The sequence below is a fragment of the Equus asinus genome, chromosome 28, assembly GCF_041296235.1.
Source record: "Equus asinus isolate D_3611 breed Donkey chromosome 28, EquAss-T2T_v2, whole genome shotgun sequence".
Taxonomy (NCBI): Eukaryota; Metazoa; Chordata; class Mammalia; order Perissodactyla; family Equidae; genus Equus; species Equus asinus.
In genome coordinates this window covers 20,846,885-20,870,667 of record NC_091817.1, presented here as the reverse complement: position 1 = coordinate 20,870,667, position 23,783 = coordinate 20,846,885, and the positions used below count along the sequence as shown (strand labels likewise).

Below are 23,783 nucleotides of genomic sequence, written 5' to 3'. Positions count from 1 at the left end.
CACATCTCTGAACGCTGAAATGCCTCAGCAGTCAAACTCCAGACCTAGACCCCTTCTCAGTCTTTATCTTCACTAGGAGATCCCAGCCCATCCCATAGTTTTAAAAAGCATCTATATGCTGACACTTCCATATTTATAATCTTCAGTCTTGATCTTACTGCCAGATTCCATATTTATTTTCTTACTGCTTATTTCATGTGCTGTCTGGTTTCTAATAGGAATCTAAACCTACGTCTAAAAGCAAACCTGGTTTCGCCAACCCTCTTCCAATATTTTTCTGTCTTCGTTGTTTCCCATTCTCAGTAAATACCATAATCATTTACACAGCTGTGCAGCTGTGAAATTCTGGAGGCCTCCCCTTGACTCTTGTTTCTCACATCCCACAATTCGGTTCATCCGCAAGATCCTTCAGCTGTACTTTCACAGTATATCCTGAATTCTCATCATCTCCACTGTCACCGCTCAAGTCACCATCATCTCTCACGGACATTTAAAGAAAATATTTACTTTGTAATTGAGATTAACTTCTGTACAGTAAAGGACACAGATCTTATGCGCACAGCTCAATGAATTTTTACATATGTACAGCCCTGTATACCCATCACCCAAATCAAAATATTCTTTCTCCCCAGGGCTTAAAATAATACCTGGCATATACAAAACATTTAATCTGTATGTGCTAAATAAATAAATTGAATAATTATTCAGGCAGTGTTTTATAGCTAGCATTTATTAAGTGCTTATTATCTGCCAGGCACTGAACTAAATGCTTTATATCCATTAAACTCATTTAATCCTCACAACAACCTTATGTTGTCCATATTAGAATTATTCCATTTAAAGATAAAGGAAGTAATGTTTACAGAGGTTAAGTAACTTGCTCAAGGTCAAAGTGTTAGATCTAGGATTCAAATACAGGTAACCTGATTCCTAAGTAAATGATCCTTAATATAAAAAAGACATATAAATAGAGGTGTTTGTTGCAGTGTTAGTCATAATAGCTAAAAATCATGAGCTAGTTAAATGTCCAGTGTTAGTGCAATGGTTCATTAAATCATGATACATGCGCGCATTGTAATATTATGTTGTCATTAAAAATTATGTTTATGCAGGGGCCAGCCCAGTGGCGCAGCACTTAAGTGCGCACATTCCACTTCGCGGCCCAGGGTTCGCCGGTTCGGATCCCAGGTGCGGACATGGCACTGCTTGGCAAGCCGTGCTGTGGTAGGCATCCCACATATAAAATAGAGAAAGATGGGTATGGATGTCAGCTCAGAGCCAGTCTTCTTCAGCAAAAGAAAAAAAGGGAGGACTGGCAGCAGATGTTAGCTCAGGGCTAATCTTCCTCCAAAAAAAGAAAAAATTATGTTTACCCAGAGTTTCATATCACAAGAAAATTTTGTTACACTGTTTTTTTTTTTATGTAACGGGATATATGCCACTTATAATTACTACTGTGTAACCAAAAAAGTTTTTTATTTGCATTAAAAAGTAATTATAAAGAAAGAGAAGTCTAACTAATTATTAACAGATATTATCATTGGGTAATGGGAATATGGATTTTTATTAATGTCTTTTATATTTTCGTGTTTATCTTTCACATTTTCTATATTGGACATGTTTACTTTTAAAATAGCAAAAGTGATAAACTATTTTAAAAATAAACATCAGTTTATAAACCCTGAATAAATGGTTGGCTATAAATTGACATTTGATACAATAAAAAGATAATGTTGATCATAGAAAGTACATGCCTATTTTAGCATATACAATTTTTTTTCATTTTCTTGCTGAGAAAGATTTGCCCTGAGCTAACATCCATTGCCCATCTTCTTTTTTTGCTTGAAGAATGTTAGCCCTGAGCTAACATCTGTGCCAGTCTTCCTCTTTTTTGTATGTGGATCGCCACCACAGCATGGCTGATGAGTGGTGTAGGTCTGCACCTGGGATCCAAACCCATGAACCCAAACCACCAAAACAGAGCACACTGAACTGAACTGAACCACTATGCCACGGGGCTGGCCCCTAGCATATACAGTTTTTTAGATTACATGCGTAATGTATAATCATCATAGAAATATTAGAAAATACAAATAAACAAAAATAAAAATAGTAAAAAAAATTTCCCCAAATCTATATATCAGACAGAATTTTGGTGAATTTCCTTTCATATTTTTTCCCATGGAAATATACACACGTTTGTCTATTTGCATGTTTGTTTTTTAACAAAATAGTATAGAACTACATATATTCTTCTATAACTAGCTTTTTTACTCATCATTATATCGTGTACTCTCTTTAATGTCAGTAAGTACAGATCTGCATTATTATTTTTCATGGTTACATACAACTCAGGTATTTGGATATACCATATTTTATTTAACTAATGCCACATTGTTGGACATTTGCATTGTTTTCACTTTTTTGCAACTATAAACGATGCTTCAATGAAGTGCACGTGCAGTTCTTACATTGCATATGTGTATCATGAAAAATATCAACCATTTTGCTGAAATACACTAACTAAATTCAGTGTCCTATGGGTAACTACTATATTTGCTCTTAATTTTTATTAGTGCCTATAATATTATGAAAAAGTCTTAGGATGATTTGGGATTTAGCAATAAATACAAAGTAACATACATGCATGTTTATACATTAATATAAGGAGACCTCTTCTCCTCCTGAAGACATGAAGGAAGTTTCACCAGAAGTGGAGCATACACCAGAAATAGAAATTAATATGCCAGCTGTTTCACATATTCCCGAGGTTTGTATTTGTATTAAATTATTTTGAAAGGTTTAATTTGTTTCTTAAAGATTTTGTCTTTGTATTGACATGAATCAGGAAATCATAGCATTGAACCTATTATTACATGACTTCCCTGGAATAGAAAAGTCAAAAATATGACAAATGTAGCAGCTGCAATTATCCTGATACTAGCAGATAGTAAATACATATGTGAATTAAAGTATTAATGTGAAATTCATTTTGATATTAGTGTTCTTTTCATTCTTAGTTTATAATCAGATTTTCATTTATCTGCCTATTTTCATTTGTACAATTTAAGTGATTATTTTCCAATGAATCATGTATAGATGTTGCATGTCTGTATGTTTGTCTCAAGTTTGCATGCTTTATTATCAAATGCATCAGCAAGAATGCTATAAATGTGATCTAAGCAATAATAAATATACCAGTGTGCATTCATTTCTTCAGGTTTCTCAAGAAAGCAGCATAGATAAGGTAAAAGAGAATATTGAGAAAGTGCAACAAGGAAAAGATGATGATGTGTCCTTACTGTCCGAGGGTCAGCTTGCAGAACGAAGTTTGCCTTCTTCTGAAGATGAAACAGAAATAACTGAAGAATTGGAACCAGAAGGTGACTTTCTTTTTGTTAACGTTATTTACTTGACTCCTTGCGTCATGTAACCGTTAGAGTGTACCTCATGGAACATCTTCATTTTGTAGTGGCTCTACTTCACAGTACTGCTTTGGGGTTTTTTTTGTGAGGAAGATTCACCCTGAGCTAACATCCATTGCCAGTCTTCCTCTTCTTTCTTTTGCTTGAGCAAGATTAGCCCTGAGCTAACATCTGTGCCAGTCTTCCCCTCTTTTGTATGCGGGATGCCTCCACAGCATGGCTGATGAGTGAAGTAGTTCTCCACTCAGGACCCAAACCTGTGAACCCAGGCCACCAAAGCAGAGCGTGCAGAACTTTAACCACTCGGCCAGGGTGGCGGCCCCCACAATACCTATTTCTTGGCAGAAATAATGGGATATAGTTCAGTGTAGTTGGCTATGGTCAGGTGAAATTCTTCCATATCTTCTTATCTCAACTGGGAGAGCCACAACAGAATGCAAGTATTATTTCTGGCCATAATCCCAATTTATATTTTAAATGGCTGTATATTCTCTTTGAGTTCAGTACTATCATCTGGATTATTCTAGAGGACTTGACTTTTTAAAAATTAAAACTAGAAAACGCAAACTTGTCTACAGTGACAGAAAGTGGTTAAGTGCTTGTCTAGGGTAGGACAAATGGGAGGAAAGAGATGATAAAGGAACAGGACATAACTTCAGGGGTGATGGATATGTTCACTATGTTAATTGTGGTGGTGGTTTCATGGAATTATATATATGTCAAAATACCAAGTTTTGCACTTTAAATGTATACAGTTTATTGTATGTCAAATTTATCACAACAAAACTGTAAAACTTTTTAAAATGTTTGTAAGTGGTAAGAATAACTTGATTTTTACACGACACTACTGGTTAAGCTATTACAAAGCACCTATTACCATGTCCTTCTCTTTAAAAAAATTATTTTTTAAATTCATATTAGAACAGCTATATTTTTATTTCCTTTATTTCTACCAGAACTAAACTTGAGATTTTCAATCTTTTTTCTCTCTTTTCTAAAATGTAATGTAAATGTAACTCTCTCTGCTGCTAAAAAAGTGCAGACATGATTTTCCCACTGTTCTTTTAAGGTTATCCTTATAAGGTATGCTTATTTCTCTCTGTTTCACAATGTACAGATATATATTTGGTTTAACAGATTTAAACCAGTAAAATTTTATTTTTTAACAGATGAAGAAGACAGATCAGCTTCTGACAGTGATGAGTGTATTATTCCAGGTCCTGTCTCCAGGAGTATCAAACAGGTCAGCAGCCGAATGCCAACTACAAATGGTTTGAAATAAAGTTGCTTTTCATTCATAGCATGTTAATCTTCATATATGAAAATCTTAAGACAAAAATATTTCTGGAAAAGTTTTAATGTTTTGTCATAATCTTATCCAGATAATCATCTCGTACAAGAAAACTTTACAGTTTCACGACGTAATGGGCCTTAACTGGCAGGCATTATTTTGGCTTACATGTCAAGAGTACCTAACATATCAGTAGCTTCAAGAGTTAACTTGCTAAAACCAATTGACTTCCCTGACTCCTTTTCAGAACCGTTGTACAAAGATGTACTAAATCAAATCTGAACTTTAAAGAATTCCAAATGTGAGATTGCATTTCACACTATAATAACTCGCATTTGTGAATTCATAGACTATTCATATCTAAATATGTCCACTGATAAATTGTTAAAGTTATTTCATTTCTGCCAAAAAGTTAAACCTTCTTAAAGGTAATGAATCTCATATAGGTATGCTTTGCTTGTTTTGTAGCACCTTGCTGAAAAGTAGTATATAAATTGAAATTTTGAAAAGAAAATTATACTTTAATTTATATGGGAAGTGTACCACTTACCAGAGCATTTTTTATTGTAAGGAGAGAAAAAGTTTTTGTAAAGTGAATGTAATTAAAGTAAAAAATCCTAATGTTTTCTGTTCATCTACATTAATTTTCCTGAAATGATTAATTGTACTCCTTTCTTTAGAATTTCTACTTTATTGGTAAGAATTACAATATTTCTTTCAACTCTTAAAATCTCATATTTGTAGCTTAATCTCTCTGCAGAACAAACCCATAGAACAGAACATTTCAGTTGTTGCAGATGTCTCCATAGAGAAATCCTTTGTTTCTGTGAGTGATAATTGCAAACAGAATATATCATCTGTCCAAAGTTTTATCATGATTATATAATTATTAATTATAATAACATCATCTAAACTATGGCATCCTAATATATGGCATCTTTATCATTCAAAATTCATAAATCAAGGAAGGAATCTTCATATAGTTGCCTAAAGACTTTTAATTATAGCATTTAGGTCAATTTAGTTTAATTTTTTGGCTTTATCAAATCTGAAATTGTTAAATTATCATATCAAACTAATTAATAGAAATCTCAAAATTCTCGGAAATTTTGATAATGGGAAAATGGGACTCCTGTGTGGGATTTAGCTTTATAGCCATTTGTATTAGTCAGGGTTTTCCAGAAAAACAGAACCAAAAGGATGTATATGTAGTCATACTTTGCTTAAACAGTGGGAATCCGTTCTGAGAAATGTGTCATTAGGAGATTTCCCTGTTATGCGGACATCATAGAGTGTACTCACACAAACCTAGATGGGACAGCCTACCATATGGTACTAAGCCATATGGTGCTAATCTTATGGGACCATCGTCGCATATACAGTTCGTCGTTGACCAAAATGTCATTATGTGGCACATGACTGTATATAGAAAATGATTTATTATAAGGAATTGTCCTATGTGATTATGGAGACTCTGAAGTCCCCAGATCTGCATTCTACAAGCTAGAGAGTCAGTGGTGTAGTTCCGGTCCAAGTCTGAAGACCTCAGGAAAACTGATCGTATAAATTCCAGTCCAAAAGCAGGCAGGCAGGAGACCTAAGAAAAGTAGATATTTCACTTCAAGTGCAAAGGCATGAGAAGGCCAATGTCCCAGATCAGTGCAGCTAGGCAAGAGGAGTTCCCTCTAACTCACCCTGTATGTTCTATTCAGGTCTTGAATTGATTGGATGAAACGCATCCACATTAGGGAGGGTAATCTGCTTTACTCAGACTACCTGTTCAAATCTAATCTCATCCGGAAACACCCTCACAGACACACCCAGAACGTTTGACCAAATGTCTGGGCACCTCGTGCCCAGTTAAATTGACACATAAAATTAACCATCACATCATTTTACTAAGAACCCTCCATTTATTGCATCAAGAGTAGTAAGCCTGCATGTTTGATTCAGACATTTCTTTCTCACATATCATTAGTTCTTCTGCAAGACTTTGACTTCTTCATCAGGATTTTGCCATACCTATATGATTTAGCCTTTTGAACATAAGAATGTGAGAAATGAGATACCGAATCAGTCCTAGGGTCTAAAAAGGCAGGTACTAAGGGATATATTTATCTGGTCAATCTAGTAACAGCATTCATCCTTCTTGTTATAACTCAGTAATTTCCAGGGATTCACCATCTACAATTTGTGATCACTCCTCCCTACAGAAGTAAATACAATATTCTGCTCCTGCCCTCAGGGAGCATCAACATTAATCAGGGAGATGTACTCGTGAAAAGTCAAGTAGTAATCAGCAGTTAAATTAACAATAGAAAACAATGCTAGGAGATAGTACCAATAATTAATACCATAGTCAGATATTTAAACTAAAGAATACTTAGCTGTTTTCTGGCCCATCACCCTCATTTTCTAAATAAGTAAACTGAGATCTTGAGAGAGAAAGTGACTTGCTCCCAATTATGCCACTAATTAAAGAAGTTCAGAGAAGGAAAAATTTGGAGTGATTTTTTAATAGACTTCATGGAAGATATCCCCACGAGCTGGCCCACCCGCCCTCCTTCGCTTTCTTGTGGGCTGCATGTCTGCTTTTTGTCATTTTAAGCTAACTTTCTGTGCTTCACTTGCTTGTTACCCAAATAGAGAAAAATGCCCAGCCCCAAGGAGAAAGATCTGATTAGCCAAGTCTGCCTCTTAATTCGGTCCATCATTATCACTTGTGCACCCTTGATCCATTCGGCTATGGCCAGTCACACAGTAAAAAGGAGTGTCCAGTAGGGAGAAAAATCACTTGCATCTCTAATACAGACAGGGATGCACATTGTGTGTTTTAGAAGTCAAAAATACACTAACTAGAGCAGACTTTCTGTATAAAGGGATAGAAAGCCTCAGTTACAATGCAGAAGGCTAAATGTTTTAGATTTTATCCTATAGATACCAGGGAGACAATGCAGTAGTTAATTTTATGTTGTAAACATCATATTCATCATCTAAAAGTAACTTTCATAGTATGGGAAAATGTCTAAATTATACTGCCTTGGACCAGTGATTCTCAACTGGGACAGTTTTGTCCCCCAAGGGACATTTGTCAATGTCAGGAGACATTTTTGGTTGTCACCCAGGGAGGGACTGCTACTGGCATCTAGCAGGTAGAGGTCAGGGTTGCTGCTAAATATGCTGCAATGCCCAGGACATACAAGAAAGAACTATCTTGACCCAAATGTCAATAGTTCTGAGGTTGAGAAATCCTATATTAGACCTGCAATGGAACCATGTGCATATTGTCAACATTGCCAGCGTCTCAGTGGAATTGTACATTGCTCTTAGCTAAGGTAGAATAAAGAACTTTAACAACTAACTTTCTTGAAAGAACTGTTCCTCTAAAATATTCAACTAATTCTAATGTATAGATATATTTTTCCTTTGGAATAAACTGGGTTTTTTTCTTATTACTTCTGGGAAAGTAATTTGTGTTACTTTGCTACAGCTTAATATAGCCTTTACTGCCATTCCAAAATGTGATTTCCAATAATGGTTTTACATGCCAGCTCAAATGTGTGAACATCATTTAAAGCAAGAAACTGCCCTAAGTAATGCTTTGTTTCTCAGTAGCCATTAGTCAGCTCCCATGTGCTTTTAAAAATTCTACTCTTGGGGCTGGCCCACTCGCGCAGTGGTTAAGTGCGCACGTTCTGCTTCGGCAGCCCAGAGTTCTCCAGTTCAGATCCTGGGTGTGGACATGGCACCACTTGGCAAGCCATGCTGTGGTAGGCGTCCCACATATAAAGTAGAGGAAGATGGGCATGGATGTTAGCTCAGGGCCAGTCTTCCTCAGCAAAAAGAAGAGGATTGGCAGCAGTTAGCCCAGGGCTAATCTTCCAAAAGAAAAAAAATCCTACTCTTGACAAATGGCATCAGCAACATGGCAGAGTGAGCTGTTCCCTTTATCTCTCCGCCTTTGAACTATAACTAAATGGACATTCAGTGACTGATGGAGGAAACCCACACAGCACAACAGGACACCTGAGAGACCCACACAACTATACATCTGAAGGTGGATGGACTGGGAAGTGGTGGAGATAGGTGAGCACTCCCCTACCCTTCCCCAGCAGCACCTGAACACTTTCCCAGCCATCACAAGCACCCATAATACCGCCACAGCCCTGAAAGTGGGAACATGCCTCAGCACAACTGTGGGTAGGGGCCACAACAGCCTGGGACTCATGCACAAATGCTTTCCCAGACGGTAGGAGAGCCCACCTTTCCACCGCAGTCCCAACAAGTGACCCAGGCTCAGACACCATGAAGAAGCCCTACCACCAAGCACAGTGGCTGGCATGACTGTAAGCAGAGATGGTGGCAGATATGCACACATGCGAGCACTTTCCTGGCCAGCATGAGCGCCTATAGAACCGCTGCAGCCCCACAAGTGGGAACACGCCTTGGTGCAGCGGTACCCCGAGCCTGGTTGGGAATGCTTTCCCAGCCAGTGGGACTATCCTCTATACCACACAGCTTCCAGCAGACAGGGTGAAATCAGAAACACAGCTCTTGCTTCCCTCCACGGTTGCAGGTGGAATCAGCGACCTGATACTACTACAAATACACTGCCAAAAGATTAGTTCATGAAACACCATGAGAAACCACAGCAACAATTCAGTGCAGAAGAGAGTGACAAATCTCCAGAAACCAACCCTGAAGTCACAGAAATTTACAATCTAAATGACAGAGAATTCAAAATAGCTGTCATAAAGAGACTCAGCAAGTTACAAGAAAACTCAGAAAGACAGTTCAGTGAGCTCAGGAATAAAATTAATGAAAAGAAGAAATACTTCACCAAAGAGATTGAGACTATAAAAAACAAAGCCAAATAGAAATTCTGGATATGAAGAATACAATTAATGAGAAAAAATAATCTAGAATCCTTAAAAAATAAACCTGATGTTATGGAGGAAAGAATTAGTGAGTTAGAGGATAGAAATACAGAAACGCTTCAAGTGGAGGAGGAGAGACTAAGCCTAAATAAAATGAAGGAATTCTTCAAGAAATAGCCAACTCAATTAGGAAAAGTATCATAAGGATTATAGGTATTCCAGAGGGAGAAAGAAGCAGAGAGCGTGTTCAAAGAAATAATAGCTGAGAATGTCCCAAACCTGCAGAAGGAACTGAACCTACAAATACATGAAGCCAACAGAACTCCTAATTACTTCAATGCTAAAAGACCTACTCCAAGGCATATAATAATAAAACTGGCAAAAGTCAATGACAAAAAATATTAAGGGTAGCAGGCAGAAGAAAATAACCTACAAAGGAATCCCCATCAGGTTTTCAGTGGATTTATCTGCAGAAACCTTACAGGCTAGGAGAGACTGAAATGGCATATTCAAAATATGAAAGACAAAAACTTTCAGCCAAGAATACTCTATCCAGCAAAACTATCCTTCAGATACAGTGGAAAAATAAAAGCATTGCCAGATAAACAAAAGCTGAGGGACTTCATTGCCACTAGACCTCCCTTACAAGAAATGATAAAGGAAGCCCTTATACCTGAAACAAAAAGGCAAATGTCTACAAATCTTTGAGCAAGGAGATAAACAGACAGACAAAATAAGAAAACTGCAGCTGTCTTTCAGAACATGGTAGCAAATACTTAATTATAAGTTGAAGAGAAGGAAAGCATCGAAAGTAACTATAAACACTTCAACTTAGTCACAAACTCAAAATGCTAAACAGAATAATTTGTGACAACAATAACTTAGAAGGGGAAGAGGAAAGAGATGGAACCTGCTTGGGTTAAGGGAGATAAGAGGCTATCAGAAAATGGACTGTCTCATCTACAAGATCTTTAATACAAACCTCACAGTAACCACTAAATAAAAAATCACAGCAGAGCCACAATTCATTAAAAAAAAAAAAGAGAGAGAGAGAACCTCCACAGAAAACCACCAGAGTGAGATGGCAATCAGAAACACAAAGGAAGAGAAACAAGGAAAATATAGAACAATTGGAAAACAAGACATAAAAGGGCAGTATTAGGCCCTCATTTATCAATAATCACTCTAAATGTAAATGGATTGAATTCTCCAATCAAAAGACCCAGAGTAGGGGCCAGCCTGGTAGCATAGCGGTTAAGTTTGTGCTCTCCACTTCAGCAGCCCAGGGTTTGCGGGTTCAGATCCTAGGCACAGACGTACGTGCTATTCATCAAGCCATGTTGTAGCAGTGTCCCACATCCAAAATAGAGGAAGATTGGCAACAGATGTTAGCTCAGTGACAATCTTCCTCACCAAAAAAAAAAAAAGAGAGAGTGACTTGATGGATTAGAAAACAAGATCCAACAATATGCTGCCTCCAGGATATATTTCAGCTCTAAAGACAAACCTAGGCTCAGAGTGAAGGGATGGAAGACAGCACTCCAAGCAAATGGCAAGCAAAAGAAAGCAGGTGTTGCTGTACTTATATCAGACAGAGCAAACTTCAAGATAAAAAAGGTAATGAGAGACAAAGAGGGGCAATATATAATGATAACAGGGACTTCCCACCAAGAGGACATAACACTTATAAATATATATGCACCTAACACAGAAGCACCAAAGTATATAAAGCAACTGTTAACAGACTTAAATGAAAAAATTAAGAGTGACACAATAATAGTGAGGGACCTCAACACCCCACTTAACATCAATGGTTAGATCATCCAGACAGAAAGTCAACAAGGAAATAGTGGACTTAAATGAAACACTTGAGTAGATGGACTTAATAGATATATATAGAACATTCCATTCAAAAACAGTAGAATACACATTCTTCTCAAGTGCACTTGGAACATTCTCAAAAACAGACCATATATTGGGAAACAAGGCAAGCCTCAGTAAATTTAAGAAGACTGAAATCATATCAAGCATCTTTTCCGACCACAGTGCTATGAAACTAAATCAACTACAAGAAAAAAGCTGGGAAAGGCACAAATATGTGGAGACTAAACAATGTGCTACTGAACAACCATTGGATCAATGAAGAAATCAAAGGAGAAATCAGAAAATACCTCGAGACAAAATAAGATGAGAATACAACATGCGAACTCTTGTGGGATGCAGCAAAAGGGAAATTAATAGCAATACAAGCCCACCTCAACAAACAAGAAAAATCTCAAATAAGTAATCTTTTCTTTTTAAAAATTTTTTATTTTAAGCAACCCCTTTTTTTTGGTGAGGAGATTGGCCCTGAGCTAACATCTGTTACCAGTTGTCTCTTTTTTCCATCTCCAAAGCCCCACTGCATAGTTGAATATCCTAGTTGTAGGTCACTCCAGTTCCTCTCTGTGGGATGTTGCCACATCGTAGCTTGATGAGCGGTATGTAGTCCAAGCCCAGGAGCTGAACTGGCGAACCCTGGGCCACTGAAGTGGAACACGCGAACTTAACCACTCAGCCATGGAGCCGGCTCCCTCAAATAAGTAATCTTAAGCTATACCTAACAAAACTAGAAAAAGAAGAACAAATGAGACCCAAAGTCAGCAGAAGGAGGGAAATAATAAAAGTTACAGCAGAAATAAATGAAATAGAGGCATAAAAAACAGTAGAAAGGATCAATGAAACTAAGAGCTGGTTCTTTGAGAAGATAAACAAAATTGACAAACCCTTAGCCAGACTCACTAAGAAAAAAAGAAAGAAGGCTCAAATATGTAAAATTAGAAATAAAGAGGAGAAATTACAATGGATACCTCAGAAATACAAAGGATTATAAGAGAATACTATGAAAAACTGTAGGCCTGCAAATTTGATAACTTAGAAGAAATGGATAAATTCTTAGACTCATACAACCTCCCAAAACTGAATCAAGAAGAAATAGAGAATCTGAATAGACCAATTACAAGTAAAGAGATCGAAACAGTAATCAAAAACCTCCCAAAAAACAGAAGTTCAGGACCAGATGGCTTCTCTGGAGAATTGTACCAAACATTCAAAGAAGATTTAATTACCTACCCTTCTCAAACTGTTCCAAAAAATTGAAGAAGACAGAACACTTCCTAACTCTTTCTATGAGGCCAACGTTACCCCAGTACCAGGGTATCAGGCAAGGACAACACAAAGAAGGAAAATTACAAGCCAATGTTGCTGATGAACATAGATGCAAAAATCCTCAACAAAATATTGGCAAACCAAATGCATCAATACATTAAAAGGACCATACACCATGATCAAGTGGAATTTATACCATGGACGCAGGGATGTTTAAACACCTGCAAATCAATCAATCTGATAGACCACATTAACAAAATGAGGAATAAATACCACAAGATCATCTCAGTAGAGGCAGAATAAGCATATGACAAGACCCGACATCCATTTATGATCAAAACTCAATAAAATGGGTATAGAACGAAAGTACATCAACATAGTAAAGGCCATATATGACAAACCCACAGCGAACATCATGCTTAACGGGGAAAAACTAAAAGCCATACCTCTGAGAACAGGAACAAGACAAGGGTGCTCGCTCTCACCACTCCTATTCAACAGAGTACTGGATGTTTTGGCCAGAGCAATTAGGTAAGAAAAAGAAATAAAAGGTATCCAAATTGGCAAGAAAGAAATGAAATTCTCACTGTTTGCAGATGATGTAATTCTATATATAGAAAACCCTAAAGAATCCATCAGAAAACTATTAGAAATAATCAACAACTACAGCAAAAAGTTGCAAGGTACAAAATCAGCTTACAAAAATCAGCTGCATTTCTATACACTAACAACAAACGAACAGAAAGAGAACTCAAGAATACAATCCCATTTACAATCGCAAGAAAACAAATAAAATATCTAGGAATAAATTTGACCAAAAAGGTGAAAGACCTATACACTGAAAACCCTAACACATTATTGAAAGAAATCAAAGAAGACATAAAGAAATGGAAAGACATTCCATGTTCATGGATTGGAAGAATAAACATGTTTAAAACGTCCATATTACCTAAAGCAATCTACAGATTCAGTGCAATCCTAATCAGAATCCCTATGACATTCTTCACGGAAGTAGAGCTGAAAGCCCAGAAATAAAACCATACATCTAAGACAGCTAATCTTCAACAAAGGAGCCAAGAACATAAGAATTGTGTTGGGAAAACTGGACAGCCGCGTCCAAAAGAATGCAAGTAGACCATTATCTTGCACTATACACAAAAATTAACTCAAAGTGGATTAAAACTTGAATGTCAGACCTGAAACCATAAAACTCCTAGGAGGAGACATAGGCAGTACACTCCTTGACATTGGTCTTAGCAACATCTTTTTGAATACTATGTCTACTCAGACAAGGAAAACAAAAGAAACATTTAACATATGGGACTACATCAGACTAAAAAGCTTCTTCAAGACAAAGGGAACCATGAACAAAACGAAAAGACTGCCCACCAACTGGGAGAAGGTATTTGTAAATCATGTATCTGACAAGGGGTTAATCTCCAAAATATATCAAGCACTCATACAATTCAACAACAAAAAAGCAAACAACCTGATCAAAAAATAGGCAGAGGATATGAACAGACATTTCTCCAGAGAAGATATACAGATGGCCAACAGACACATGAAAAAATGTTCACCATCACTGATTATTAGGGAAATACAAATCAAAACTACAATAAGAACCATCTTAACGCCTGTCAGAATGGCTATGATTACCAAGACAACAAATAACAAATGTTGGAGAGACTGTGGAAAAAAGGGAACCCTCGTACACTGCTGTTGGGAATGCAAACTGGGGCAGCCACTATGGAAAACAATTGAGATTTCTCAAAAAATTAAAAATAGAAATACCATACAATCCAGCTATCCCACTACTGGGTATTTATCCAAAGAGCTTGAAGTCAACAATCCATAGAGCTTTATGCACCCCTATGTTTATTGCAGCATTATTCACAATAGCCAAGATTTGGAAGCAACCCCAGTGCCCATCGACTGATGACTGGATAAAGAAGATGTGGTGTATAGATACACTGGAGTACTGCTCAGCCATGGAAACAAAATCGTCCTATTTGCAACAACATGGATGGACCTGGAGGGTATGATGCCAAGCGAAATAAGTGAGACAGAGAAAGACAAATACTGCATGATTTCACTCATATGTGGGAGAACAAACACATGGATAAAGAGAACAGATTAGTGGTTACCAGAGGGGAAGGGGGCTGGGTGTGGGCAAGAGGGGTAAAGGAGCACATCTGTATGGTGATGGAGAAAAATTAGACTGCTGGTGGTGAGCACGATGCAGTCTGTACAGAAATTGATACATAATAATGTACACCCAAAATTATGCAATGTTATAAACCTTTATATTTTCAATAAAATAATGAAAGGAAACATTCTGCTTTTAGTGGAAGGTACTGACCAGTAGCTTCTGTTAGCAGGTGAAATTCATTTCTGTTAAATTTTATACCAATTATAGTAAGATAGAATAATCTAGAAGTGTAGGAAAAAACTCAAGAGATCATCACAGTGGTAAAATATAGCATTTTCTAGTGATTTTACCAGTTTTCCTGTGTGCTACTTTAGCAAATCATTTCATATGATTCATGGAACCTTTTTCTTTAAAAACTGCAAAAGTGATATAAAATACTCCTGCATACACTTTACCCATATTCACCAATTGTTGACATTTTGCTACACTTTTTTTTATCATTTGTATCCTCTCTCGTATATATGTGTATTATGTGCACATATGTATGTATTTATATAAACACAGTCTTACGTACATAATTGTAATGAATCATTTGAGTTGCAAAAATCATGCCTCTTTTCTCCTAAATATTCAGAATAAAAATATAATACTATAATCTGTAATTCTCCTTAATATTTTGCCAATTGTCTGTCTCAGTAGTAGTATTTATAGCATCTTATTAATCTGGTCAAGGATTCAGTCCAGATCACATATTACATTTAGTTTTCATGTCTCTGGCCTCCTTTAATGCATAATGGTTCCTCAGTCTTTCTTTGTGTAGTCTTTCATAACATTGACACTTTTTAAGAATATAGGCCATTTATATTGTAGAATATCCTTCAATTTGGATTTGTGTGATGTTTCCTCGTATTAGATTCAGGTTATGCATTTTAGTAGGAATACTACAGAAGCGATGCTGTGTCCTTTTCAGTGTATCATATCAGGAGGCATAGGATGTCATTTTGTCCAATTGTTGATGATGGTATCTTTGGTTGATGTTGTTGTGTCACAAAACCTTTTTTAAGCTTAAAAATATTTGTGGCTCATTAATCTCTTACTTTGTTTGCTTCAGGTAGAAATCTCAGGACAGTGATACATAGCTTTTATTGGAAGGAAGGTATTACTGAATGGCTGTTAGGTGCTAAGCACATTATATGTAATATCTCCTTTAATTCTCACAACAGCTCTTCATTCGTTAGCATCTACTGTATGTCATAAAAGAAGCAATCCCTGGCCTCAGAGAATTCACAGTCTATGAGAGAAACACAATTACAGTGCATGGTGGTGAGCCCTAGGAGAATGGAATGCACAGGGTGCTGTGGGAGTGTACAGGAGGGGTGGCTAACTCAGCATAAGGGACCCTCATCAGGAATGACTTCCTCAAGTCAGTGAAGCTTGAGCCAAGTATTGAAGATGATTAGGAGTTAGTGACAGCCAAGGAGGGGTCATTATAGACCAAAGGAACAAAAGCATGAGAATTTGAGAGAATGTGGCACATGGCTTGTTATGGGAATTCAGAATGGTTTTAGAATGGACTAAGCCTGTGGCATACATGGGGAGCCCCAGGAAAATATGCTGAAAAGATAGGCATGTCAAGAGCATTGAGGCCTCTGTGTATCATCTAAGGAGGTTGAAGTCTATCATGAAGCTTTATGAGCAGGCAGTGATGATTTTTAAGGGAGGGAGAAGATCACTCGTTCATTAAGCATATTTAGTGAGCATTTACTGTGTTCCAGCTTTAGTCTGGGGACTGGGGCTGTAGCAGGGAATAAGAGAAATAAGTCTCTTGCTCTTATGGAGTTTACACTCTTGAAATCGCATTTTAAAAGATCATGCTGTCAATAATGTAAGAATAGATTAGAGGCAAAGAGACTAATTAAAAAGTAATTAGATAACCCTACTCTGAGGTTATCCTCACTTTATAGATTTTTTTTTAATTGCCTCTACCCTATAATGTCACAAAATTGAGACTGGAAGTTGTGTCCCGGCTAAATATCATTTATGCCAATTACACTATGAATTTGAATTATCTACTTCACTATGTAAGCAATTTAAGATCAGTCAGTTTCTTTTTTTAATATTACAGAATCTGACAGCTCATAGTTATTTCTTGGAGATATTGATCCTTAAAAGGAATCTAACAGATTTCCCAGGACTTAGACGTATTACTTGGTTCTTCCTCTTTTCTTCATGTCTGTGATGTATAATTAATCATAGATTACTTCATTTTGTTTCATTTCATTTACAACATTTATGAGCTTCACTTTGTCAGAATGAAATGCTTGTCCCCTCCTTTCCTTTCCAAAGTGGCATAATTAGTGTTAGCATCTTTTTTAACAGGCTACATAAAGTTTAGTGGCTGGATTAAATCAAGTCATTAACATAATGTGCTACCCAATTTGCCCCTATCGCTCTTCGTTTCCAGGACATCAAAGTGCCACAGAGCACCAGTGTAATTGGTCCTTGCTGGCCTGTCAGATTCCGTCAGCCTGACGACTGCTTCTTTTACTAAAAAGCTTCTAGGCATGATAATTAATGGAGGGTGGGGGAGTCTGAGAAATGTAAAACTTTGGACGTTTCTCTATGAATATTTTATTAATTTGAATAATCAGAAGTTAACAGTATCAATTTGATGTATAATACATTGATTAAAAGCCTTGTTTTAAGTCCTCAAAATAGACATCAAAACTGAAAATTTGCATCTGCCATAGCATTAAAATAAAAGAATGAACAATCTGTCACATTATTTCTAGTTTTATCGTTTAAGCAGTGCAGCTTTCAGTTTTCACAACTGCATGTATTGCCAGCAGCTCACAGATTTCTTCAAGTGTGCGCACAGGTGAGCCCAGGAAGTCACGGCCGCAAGAGCAGCGGCTCTGTGCAGCGCTTCTTTACGTCTTCCTCCTCCCCACGCCCTCCCAATAGCAGTTTCCTAAAAGCTGCCGTATTCAATTGGACTAAATTACACTTCCACCTGGAAACCAGATTCTCCTGAACAATGTGCGCTGGCAGTCCCAGGTGATTGCAAGACTGATGTTCAGCAAAATGTTTAAAACTTTGAAAGGCAAAATGCATAAAGCAACTCGCTAGTTTTAGAATTCATGTATTAAAATTTATTAAATCACTTCAGAATCAAATATGATATCCTATCAGTGGGTAAAATAAGTCATTCCCAATGTTTTACATGTGGAAGCTTAAGCTAAATAGAGTAGGTTTCAAAGTATATTTTAGGTAAAACCAGAAATGTTGAATTACTCTCCTGACAACAATTGCTTTTCAGACTACTTTTTATGTTTTGCAACTTATCTCTTACTAATATACCATAGACATCTTTCCATAGCAGTATACTCTATTTCTTGTAACATAAAATAATATTCCATTGTATAGCTGTACCATATTTATTTAAATAAGCCCCTTTGATGGACCCTTAGGTTTCTGTCAGTTTTTGCTAATACAAACATTTTGGGTTAAAATGCTTTTTATACAGAACAATGTGTGAAAATTCCTGTTTCCTCACACCACACTCTTTGCCAAACAAATGGATAAGAAATTATACCTCACTGGTGATTCAATTTAAAAAGAAGCAAACAAAAAGATGTATTCATACATACATATGTATTTTTTTATATGAGCATACAGACATAACATTTAGGATTATGTAAGCAAGAAAACGGTAATATATAATCCAGACATTGTTAGCAATGGGTATCTCTGGGACATGGGTCAGGGCAGTGGTCAGCATGTGGCCCATGTGCCAAATGCAGCCTTCTACCTATTTTTGTAAATAAAGTTTTATTGGAGCACAGCCACATCCATTATTTACATATTATCTGTGGCTGCCTTCACTGTACAAGAACAGAATTGAGTACTTGCAACAGAGACCATTTAGCCTGCCGTGCAAAAAATATTTGCTATCTGGTACTTTACAGTAAAAAATTGCCAACCCTGGAGTTAGGGAATGGGAGGAAATGAGAAACTTTTATTTTATTTATTTATTTATTTTCTGCTTTTTCTCCCCATGTTCCCCCAGCACATAGTTGTATATTTTAGTTGTGGATCCTTCTAGTTGTGGCATGTGGGATGCCACCTCAGCATGGCTTGATGAGCAGTGCCATGTCCACGCCCAGGATCTGAACCAGCAAAACCCTGGGCCGCCGAAGCAGAGCATGCAAACTTACCCACTCGGCCACGGGGCTGGCCCCGAGAAACTTTTATATTTTACTTTTTAGAATTAATATTGTTGATGAGGATCTTTAGGATTAATATTTTTAATGATGAGTGTAGATAGCTTTTAAAATGGAAATAATTTATTAGCTAATTTTGTACTAAAATGTTAAATAGTAACTAAGGAACAGTTTAATATGAATATTGTAGAAGGTTTTCTATAAATATCTTAGAAAAGGTCAACAAATGTAGATTGAATCTTTTTTAGTTTAGAGCAGTGGTTCTCGAAGTGTGGTCCCCAGATCACCATTCCCTGAGAATTTTTGAGAGATGCAAATTTTGGGGCCCCACTCCAGACCTAATGAATCAGAACCTCTTGAGAGTGGGGCCTCAATCTGCGTGTTTTCTCAAGCCTGTCAGGTTCCTCTGGGGTTTGCTAAAGTTCGGGAGCCTCCACCTTGGGGAAGAGCAGTCGTTATCACCATGGCTGCACATTAGAAGCACCTAGGGAGCATTTTTAAGTGCCAGGGCTTGATCTGGCTCCACCTAGATCAGTTAAATCTGAATTTTGTTTAAAGCTCCCCCTGTGATTCTAATGTGCAGCCACAATTGAGACCCAGTGTACTATAACATCTGTTCTCAATGATGGGAAAGTGAAATAGCACATCAAAATCACCTGAAATTGAGGGTAATTTTTTAAAGTCTCTCCTTCCATCATACTAATGCCATAGTAAGCCACAGTTATTGATGGAAATGTGTCATATCCCTCAGGTGTATTAGGAGAGGAAAAAATATTCAAGCGCTGCTTTAGAACACGTGGTAACAAGCTTCTCTAATTTGCTGGTTGACCGTTACAGATGCAGTGATTTACATGGTGTTTGAGGGGGACCCTGCCCGTGTTCTGAAAACAAGCAGTCTACCCCAGCACCATTTTGATGTCCATCACTGAAGTTTTTAATATTTATTTGCTCAGTGTAGTACCTTTTAATAGAACATGTTGGAAAAAAATAGGTTGCTGCCACTGATAAAAACTGGGTTTGTTTTGTTTGTTAAAAACATTATTTCCTCAACAGTTTGAGTTTCTATTTACTCTTATTTCTCCCAGAAAGCTATTATTTTAAAAAATCAAAAACTTTTCAATCAAAACTTTTATGAAGAGTGGATAAGATTCCTAATAACAGGAAGTTTTGGAGCCTAGTGTGAGGTCGAGGGGAATTATTTTGAGTCTTTGAGATGACTCCGCCCACCCCCAGCCTGAAGAAGGGGAGTTGTAAGTTAATCCCAGGATGGCTCTGTCAATACCAAGGGTGAGTTTGATTGTATGAACCAACTATTTTGAGCTTGTCTTATAGCTCACCCCAATTCACGTTTAAACTCTTATTAGAGGGCCTAGACGTAGATTATTGCCTTCCATTTCCATTTTGTCTCTGTTGTTTTGTTATAAAGAACCAAGTTCTACCAAGTGCCGTGGTTCCTATAGGTAAGCTTTATTTGTATTTATTTACACACACACATACATATTTAAAACATTTCTATGGTGATAAATGTAATCCTCATGTAAAGTCATTTACATTTTGGGAGTCATTTGATAATCCTATGAAGTTGACTTTCTCATACCTATCACCCAGCAACTCTTCTCCTAAGAGAATCACCCACATATACAAGAAAATAGAAAAGGATATTCAATGTAACGTGGTTTGTAATAGCAAAAAATTGTAAACAACTGATTGTTCTTCAGTAGAGAAATGAATAAATGGACTATAGATTATTTGTGCAATATATGCGGAATTCTATACAACTTAATATGGATGAATTAGATTTTAATTGTGAACAAATAAATCTCAAAAATGTAGTATTGAGGGACCACCCTGTGGCTGAGTGGTTAAGTTCGCTCACTCCACTTCAGTGGCCCAGAGTTTCGCTGGTTCAGATCCTGGGCGCCAACATGGCACCACTCGTCGGGCCATGCTGAGGCAGCGTCCCACAGAGCACAACCAGAAGGACCCTACAACTAGAATATACATCTGTGTACTGGGGGGCTTTGGGGAGAAGAAGGAAAAAAAAGATTGACAATACATGTTAGCTCTGGGCCAATCTTAAAAAAATTTCTTTAAATGAAAAATGTATTGAGTGAAAAAACACAAATTGCAGAACGATTAATAGAGGAAGATAAAAATCTAAAAGCAGGAAACAATACTATAGGTTGTTTAGGGATAGATACATATGTAGTAGGCAATAGAAAAGTGTGTTTGAGAATGATCCACCCCAACTTCAGAACCGTGGTTCCCTCCGGGCGTGAGGAAGGGGGAGGAATCGGGAGGCGGGGCTTTACCTGTATCCATAATGTTTTATTTTGTCAACAATGGCAACAACAAGGTTTGAATCAGATGCAGCAAAATAGTAACATCTTTTTAAGATGTTGAGTACTTAAATATGCCAAATTATTTTCTATAGTTTTTATAATTTAAAAAGTTAAAGTGCTTATTCATTGTAGAAATTTAGACTGAAATAGAATTCACATGTAATCTCGCCATAGTTAGACTTAAATCTAACTGACTGAAACAAGTTGCAAAACCTTTATTAGAGGCCATTCTCCGTTAAGCAGTACCGTGTTTAAGGGCTGTCAAGTCGAATTCGTTTTCAGAAGCCTCGCAGTCCAGCTCCAGCGGGGCTGCTCTGATGGTTGAAACCGGAGGAAGAACTCAGCGTGATCCTCTGAAGTAAAACAGAAAATTGAAGCATGCCAGTAATGAGCCCAAGTAAATACTACGGAAAAATATGGCCTAAAATGTGAATTAACATCAGTCAGGAAGGAGTAGTGGAATTGAGCCAAAATCATGAGAACTATAGCTTTTTTTTTCTCTGAGAGTAATACAAGCTGTCATCACATTTCTAGATCAGTCAGTCACATAAAGTGTAGTGTCCATCTATACAGACAACTAAAATAAGTTGCATGCAGTTCTTATTTGAGTAACTTCTATTACATCTGTTCACCACAATCAGAATTTTTAAATGTTCTTTTTACATGCTGATGTCAACATCTTGTTAATTAGAGAAGCTAATAGAGCCATTGGTGAACAAACCAAAAAATTTACTGAGAGGTAGCATCATACCTAGTAACAAAGGTTCACACACATAGGAAAGAAACAAAACGGCAAGAGCCTAGAGCCTATCCTGTTGGCCAGCGTACTGTATCTGGAGGATGCTGACGCCCTGCAGAGGTGTGACCTGTCATGTTTCTCTAGTAACTCTGGACAGATATTACTATGTATCTATCTGAAAAGGCTTTGCTTCAGTTACCGCCACTTGAATCAGTATATTGTTTCCCCTTCCAATTCTTCTAATTGAACTTTTTTCATTTTTCACTACGAAAAATTTTAAACATACAGAAAAGTTGAAATAATAATACCCTACCACCTAGATGCTACAGTATTGACCTGTCTTTGAGGTAGTCTTATTCAGTTAAAATCTAGAATGGCAAGATTTCTGTATATTTTTCAACAGTTAATAATCCCCAACTTCCCAAAACATACTAGACACAATAAATATTTGTTAAAGGAGAAAACACTAATAACTGCAGCTTCACATATTTCTGGTAATATATAAAAGAAATTCAGCCTCCCTTGACTCTATATGATAGTATTTATTGAGAGCCTGTGTGTGTCAGATCCTGGGGAGGATGTTACATAGCACAAGGTGAGTAAGATGATGGTCCTGACCTCCAGGAGCTCACAGACGACAGAGAGGCAGACATCTAACCAAGTCCATTCAGTACAATGTGACCGAAAAGTACAGCAAGGGCCCAGAGGAGGAACCAACTCACTCTTGGAGATCAGTGATGCTTTCATAAAAAGAGCATGTGTGGTCCAGCGCCTCAAACAAGTGGAATTTTGTCTGATGGAGAAGATTTCAGATAAAAAACTGAGCAATATAAACAGCACGCTGCAGGTCTGGGGAAACAGCTAGACTGTAGGGTAATAGAAGGTTTTTCAAGCAGAAAGATTGATAGCTGATTTGTTTTTAGGGAGAAAGTTCTGCCAGAGAAGTAGCTGAGGCTGCAGGCAAGGGGATAGCAGCAGGCATGCCTCACCTCTCTTACAGCCGTGAGAGTAGATCCACTCATTTTTTGAGTGTGTACTACATGCCACACCAGTGATACAATAGCAAGATAATAGTTCCTATATCACTGAGCTTATAGTCTCATATCATCCATCTGTCTGCTTACAGTTCTGCCAACCAGTTATGTTCTCTGATTCCATCTGTTTTCTCTCTCCTTATCCTATCAAATTTCCCCTTTCTAATACTAGGAAGCTGTTGTATTAGTTCCTGTCTCAGATCAGCTGGGGACCTAAAGAAGTTTCTCTAGAGATGAAAATGAGAAAAGAAACCACATCTTGTTTTGTCTTTGTATCCCCAATAGTTGACACAGCGTCAAAATATAAGCTTTCAGTAATTGAATGAATCATTGAGATATTTAGGAAGTAAAATGAACAGGAATGGGTGATCTGTAGGATATGGTGAAAAATGAAGATGGCAAGAATGGCTCCAAGGTCTCCTGGTTGCAGGTAACCAGATGGATGGTGATGTTGTCATCTGAGATTAGAAGTATCAGAGGATGAGTGAGATTGGGGAGAGGGGAGGTGGGAAGGGAGAGAAGGAGTTCATTTCCGGCGTGAAGTTGGAGTTGTCTG

At 37.3% G+C, this 23,783-nt stretch overlaps 1 protein-coding gene across 4 annotated transcripts in view; it reads left to right on the top strand.

Moving 5' to 3' along the window:
• Window positions 1–23,783, top strand: part of RPGRIP1L (RPGRIP1 like) — a 97,670-nt gene that overhangs the window by 54,611 nt on the left and 19,276 nt on the right. For all 4 annotated transcript variants that reach the window (XR_011499041.1, XM_070500578.1, XM_070500580.1 and 1 more), the window contains 3 exons: window positions 2,669–2,770; window positions 3,221–3,383; window positions 4,595–4,668. Coding sequence is in view for 3 of the 4 variants with exons in the window: in XM_070500578.1 (XP_070356679.1) it covers window positions 2,669–2,770; window positions 3,221–3,383; window positions 4,595–4,668 (339 nt within the window). In the remaining variant the exon portion in view is untranslated. The remainder of the gene's footprint in view (window positions 1–2,668; window positions 2,771–3,220; window positions 3,384–4,594; window positions 4,669–23,783) is intronic.